Raw genomic sequence first — 6,000 nt, 5'->3', positions numbered from 1 at the left:
CACCATAGGCGTTCTTACAAGCTCTATCCACCTGAGTGGCAACTCTCAAAGATCTATGAACATAGATTCCAAGATCCCTCTGTTCCTCCACCTCACTAAGAACCCTACCGTTAACCCTGTGTTCCGCATTCTTATTTGTCTTTCCAAAATGGACAACCTCACACTTGGCAGGGTTGAACTCCATCTGTCACTCCTCAGCCCAGCTCTGCATCACATCTAAGAGGGACAGCAGCCCTCCTCACTATCCACACCTCCATCAATCTTCGTATCATCTGCAAATTTACAGATCCACCCTTTGACTCCCTCATCCAAGTCATTAATAAAATTTACGAACAGCAGAGGACCCAGAACTGATCCCTGCGGAACTCCACTTGTAATTGGGTTCCAGGCTGAATATTTACCATCTACCACCACTCTCTGACTTCGACCGGTTAGCCAGTTTTCTATCCAATTGGCCAAATTTCCCTCTATCCCATGCCTCCTGACTTTCCGCATAAGCCTACCATGGAAATAATCCTATACATTTCATATTTGTAATTAACTTCATGCAAGCTTACTTGAGTTAGTTGTACATCATGACATTATCTGTATAACACAAGCATCAATGTTACAGACCTTACAGCAAATAGACCAACATTGTTTTTAGCTTCCTCTGGATCTCCATATGCAGCTTTGCTGAATATAATCTTTGTTTTCTGAATGTAAACTGTGTTTTCAGAGTTTTATAAACCCATCACCAGCAACAAAGCCTGTTCCAAAGATTATTTTTTCCTCTCTCGCACCCCCAGAATTAATCTGGTATCTGTAGAAGGCTGCTGAATGCATATTTTGACTAAAGATGCTCTTCCTCCTGCATTTTTTTGTGTTAACTCACCAAGTCCAGCAGTTTTATTTCTCTGCTGATTGCATAAAACTGCTGTGTCTGGTTGTAACGTTCATTAATTAGAAGGGAAATCTACAACCTGATCTCAAAAATGGCTGCTTCTGCATTCTTTCTCATAGCATCGTGAAACATCTTAAGCTTACATCCAGGTAGAAACACTAATTAAGTTTGGAGGGATATGGGCCAAATGCAGGGCAAATGGGACTAGATTTATCTAGAATATCTGGTTGGCATGGATGAGTTGGGCCAAAGGTTCAGTCTCTGTTGTGTACATCTCTATGATTCTATGGCTCTATCTATCCTATACCAGAATTACTTACGTCTTAGAATGTAAAATTAAACCTGTGGCACAATTGTTTACCATCCAATGCCAAGAATACCTTTCTGGGACCTTAGAGACTCAAAGTCTTATTGCAAACTCTGAGACAGCTGCCATTGTCCACCATGCTTGCACACCATACACCTTCCTCTCAGTAAAACAATTTCAGCTTTCCTTAATTTCTAACCATCAAACCACTCAGGCTTACTGTCAGGCAGATCTTAGACCAGGTCATACTACTTGCTTCATTTTGCCCTAAATTTAAGGTTGCACTCCCCATAATATTAATAATCCTATACATTTCATAATTGTAATTAACTTCATGCAAGCTTACTTGAGTTAGTTATACATCATGACATTATCTGTATAACACAAGCATCATGGAACACATTGGGGTTATTTTTGAAGTACACAGGAATCTGCTAACCACAGTCATTCTCTGGTGACTTAACACCTTTGTGCTACGAATCAGTAAATTATCTTAACCTGAATATAGTTGGAGTCTGTGTTTATTTTCAGTCACTTGGGATTCTGGTGCAGTGGCTGTGTCCCTACCTCTGGGACAGAAGTCCAAGTTCAAGTACCACTACCTGCTCCAGATGAATAGAGTCATAGAAATACAGCATGGACACAGATTCTTTGGTCCAACTTGTCTATGCCAACCAGATATCCTATATAAATCTAGTCCCATGTGCCAGCATTTGGCCCATATCTGTCTAAACCCTATTCATATACCCATTCAGATGCCTTTTAAACATTGATAGTGGCATAACATCTAAACAGGTTCATTAATAATAGTCTTAATCTAATCCTAATGACTAATTTACTGACCTGAAATTGAGTTGTTTGCACTCTGCATTGGGTTTGGCTGATTTGAAAGTTGGGACAACTCTGTAAAAATGTGATCTGCTGGATAAGACTATGCTCCAGATTATGAAAATGAAGATTACTTCATTATCATTTCACTTCTTTGTGGCGTTATCATAATGTAAATGATCACCTCTAATTACTTTCCTCCCTATTAGGTTTGCCAACAATTTTCTTGTGATGACCAGGTGCCTTGAAAGTCTTGCTCGATGTGACTGCTCCAAAATTCATCTTTGGAAATCATAGGGTCTTAACTGTTCTCAGATACAGTTCTTCAGATTGTGATAATTTATACAATTCAGAAAAATGCAACTAAATATCTGCATTATTTTCTTTCACAGGAACAATAACATCAATGGGAATTAACATGGATACCTACAATAGGGAGAAATACATACTCAATGACAGGGGTAATTTATTTTTAAAATATATTATTTTGAAGCTTGATTTGAAATGTAAGAACATAGCATTTATTTTATATGATTACTGTTGTTAATTGGTATTAGTGTCCTGTCAAAATTAATTTTCACAATACTGCAGAGAGAGATCATGATAATTTTTGAGAGCATACATTTTAGAATATGAATACATTATGTAAATTAATGTCTGTTTATACCTCCACTCTTTGAAGAGTTTAGCTCAACAACGATGATGTCAGTATTAAAGTCTATACAGCATTTTGAATTTTCACTTCCTATCAGAGTGCTAAAGTGTTTTAATATGAAGTGAGATTACCTGAGAGAGATCATCACTGACTTTTTCATATTCCATCAAAAAACTTGGTGCCTGATTTGATCATTGTCTGATTGTAAATGTATGTGCTACCTATGGTGGTCTGCCTAATTCCATTTCATGTTACTGGTGAGAAATGTGTTACATGACCAGTTCATCTATATTTTTTATAAAAGTGTAAAGAAGGTGTAAAGGGGTTGACATTAAAGATTTGTCGATACATTAAATTTTTAATTTAGTACATTTTCCTCGCATTGCTGATTATTGTCTTTTTGGACTAATGACAGTTGTTGTAATTTAAATTAGATTAGATTCCCTACAGTGTGGAAATAGGCCCTTAGGCCCAACAAGTCCACACGAACCCTCCGAAGAATAACCCACCCAGATCCATTCCCCTAACTAATGGACCTAACACTATGGGCAATTTAGCATGGCCAATTCACCTGACCTGCACATCTTTGGATTGTGGGAAGAAACTGGAGCACTTGGAGGAAACCCACGCAGACACGGGGAGAATATGCAAACTCCACACAGACAGTAGGAATCGAACCAGGGTCCCTGGTGCTATGAGGCAGCAGTGCTAAACACTGAGCTACTGTGCTGCCTGAAATATTGTGCACCTTGTCTTAATTATTTTAAAATGTAAAATATTTAATAAAGGTTAACTGTAACTTATTTTCCTTGACAAAAATGAATGAAGTAACCAGTGTAAGTATAAAGCCACCTTTTCCTGGTGCTTTTTTGAAAGAGAACATTGATTCTGCAATTTGATATGTATTAAATGCAGAGTGAGTCACACTGGATTTCTGTGGAAATGTCAATTTCTTTGATGATGATTATTCTACCACCTCTGCATTAAAAAATAGGCTACAGGTGTAACCAGCTGATTATTTTTCCTGTTTATTGATCTGACTCATACACAAATCGTTGACCCTTTTGTGTCCATATATATGGTAAAATAGTTCTGGTTCCATTAGCTAAAGGCTTAGACTTTTTACAAAATCTATTTATAATATGTGAGTATTGCTGGCAAGGCCAGCATTTAGTCCATTCTATAAACTTTGGACTTTAAAACTCCCGTTTCTTGTCTTGGGGTTACTTATAATTCATGAATTTAAGAGACCCAATGATCTAATCTAACATTTGCTCTAAAATCCAAAATAAAATGTGTCATTGAGTGTTGCATTTATTTTCAGGTCCTGTATTTTTTCTGGCTTGTTTTAGTGTGGCAGCAGGATTGGCTTTTCTTCTGTATTACTGTAAAGAAGGTAAGAGTGCATAATTAATAAAGGAAGTAACAAATTAAACTGATGTTATAATTCATATCTGCCCCAGGCAAACCTAAAACCCTTTTATTAAGAGGTTAACACAGATGTTAGAAAGCTTAAAAGAGTGAATAGGTTTTTGCAGTTGCAGAGTCCTGTAGTTTACTAACTTTAGTTATATGAATGTGACCTCTCCCCCACATCACCTTAATGAAAACTAAGGATTATTCTGCATTTATGTGTTATGAAGGAAATTCTTAGTTTCACAAAAATGTACTAAGCAATTGTTGCAGAGTTTTTTAAGTTATCAAACATTAAATAGTGTCCACTATTTGTTTTATCAAAATTGGAACTATTATACATTGTTGCAGATTCACTTGTAATCTGAAGATGTTAGATTTTAGACTTATGTCCATCGAAATATCAAATTTGATTGCTGTATGTATTTCCATTGCCTCTAAAGGGCAATAAATCACATTACAAACGTGAACCATGATGCCCCAAATGCGAGAACAGCTTGCATTTTATGGAGCTTTTTACCTGGTGAAAGATGTCATGAAGCTCCCTACAGCAGAAACTGGAAGGGGAAAATGGAAACACAAAAAGAGTGAGGGGTGGAACAGAAAGAATGGTCGAAATAATTGGATATAGATAGTTTTTCTAGCAATGACAGGTTTGGCAAGTTTGAAAAATTCAGGAAGGAGTTCTAAAGCACAGCTAAATGATTAACCAAGAGTGATGGAACTGAGAGAGCAGAAGTTTAAAGTAAATGACTCATTGAGGAACAGCAGTACGTATATACTGAATTGCATGACTTGCTAAGGTATGGTGCAGTGAGTCTATGGAGATTTATGGAAAGGGGGTCAAAGATCTTGAAATCTACATGCTGGGGGTACATGAGGCACTGTAGCTTGACACATTTTCATAACTTGGAGAAAGTGAGGACTGCAGATGCTGGAGACCAGAGTTGAAAAATGTGGCGCTGGAAAAAGACAGCAGGCCAGGCAGCATCCAAGGAGCAGGGGAATCGACGTTTCGGGCATTCCTGAAGAAGGGCTTATGCCCAAAATGTCGATTCTCCTGCTCCTTTGGATGCTGCCTGTTTTTCCAGCACCACATTTTTCAACATTTTCATAACTTGGTGAATGAGTTGCAATTGGAGGCGAATAATTAGAACATCCAAGCAGGCAAACCATTTGGTGATAATTAGCATTTTGGAGCAATGGGAAAATGTTTAGATGTTGCAAAGGTAGAATGAAATTGTTGAGGTAATGGATGTGGAGCAGGAAACAAATAGTCATATGTTATTTAAAATTTCACTGTCATTTGATCAATGAATTGTGATCAGAAGGGGATTAATGGCTGTATTCTCTTTTCACATCTATTTCAATTCTGCTGTTTAACATAAGCAGTAGAGGAAGAGGTATAACATATTGCCCCTTAGGTCTACTCTTGGTTAGAGACAAAAAACTGCAGATGCTGGAATCCAAGGTAGACAAGCAGGAGGCTGGAAGAACACAGCAAGCCAGGCAACATCAGGAGATGGAGAAATCGACATTTCGGGTGTAACCCTTCTTCAGTATCTGCAGTTTCTTTGTCTCTAATTCAGTATAATCATGGCTGACCTTATGTCTGAACTTCATTTTCCTACATGCTCCCTATACCCTTCCATTCTCAAAAAGACCAAAACTCTTTTCCTCACTGCCATAAAAACAACTGTAATATTCTATTATAATGCTATTTTCAGTTGAAGACATTAAACCAAAACCCAATTGCTGCCAGTGATTGATGCAAAAGATCCCATGGCACTATTTTACTGTGTATCAGGACAGTCATCTCTTGTGTACTGGCAAATAGTTATCCCTCAATCAATGACACAAAAACAGACTACCTGCTCATTATCACATTGACGTTTGGGCTTTTCCCCTGATAAG

The 6,000-nt window shown here is 37.6% G+C and overlaps 1 protein-coding gene across 10 annotated transcripts in view; it reads left to right on the top strand.

Annotated features, from left to right (window-relative positions):
• The window catches only part of card19 (caspase recruitment domain family, member 19), a 70,202-nt gene that overhangs the window by 36,839 nt on the left and 27,363 nt on the right, over positions 1-6,000 (top strand). For all 10 annotated transcript variants that reach the window (XM_043708028.1, XM_043708029.1, XM_043708031.1 and 7 more), the window contains 2 exons: positions 2,411-2,479; positions 3,998-4,069. In XM_043708028.1, the coding sequence (XP_043563963.1) occupies positions 2,411-2,479; positions 3,998-4,069 (141 nt within the window). The remainder of the gene's footprint in view (positions 1-2,410; positions 2,480-3,997; positions 4,070-6,000) is intronic.

The sequence above is a fragment of the Chiloscyllium plagiosum genome, chromosome 18, assembly GCF_004010195.1.
Source record: "Chiloscyllium plagiosum isolate BGI_BamShark_2017 chromosome 18, ASM401019v2, whole genome shotgun sequence".
In the NCBI taxonomy this organism is placed as follows: domain Eukaryota; kingdom Metazoa; phylum Chordata; class Chondrichthyes; order Orectolobiformes; family Hemiscylliidae; genus Chiloscyllium; species Chiloscyllium plagiosum.
Note: the sequence above shows the minus strand (reverse complement) of the source record. Positions and strands in the feature narration are given on the sequence as shown.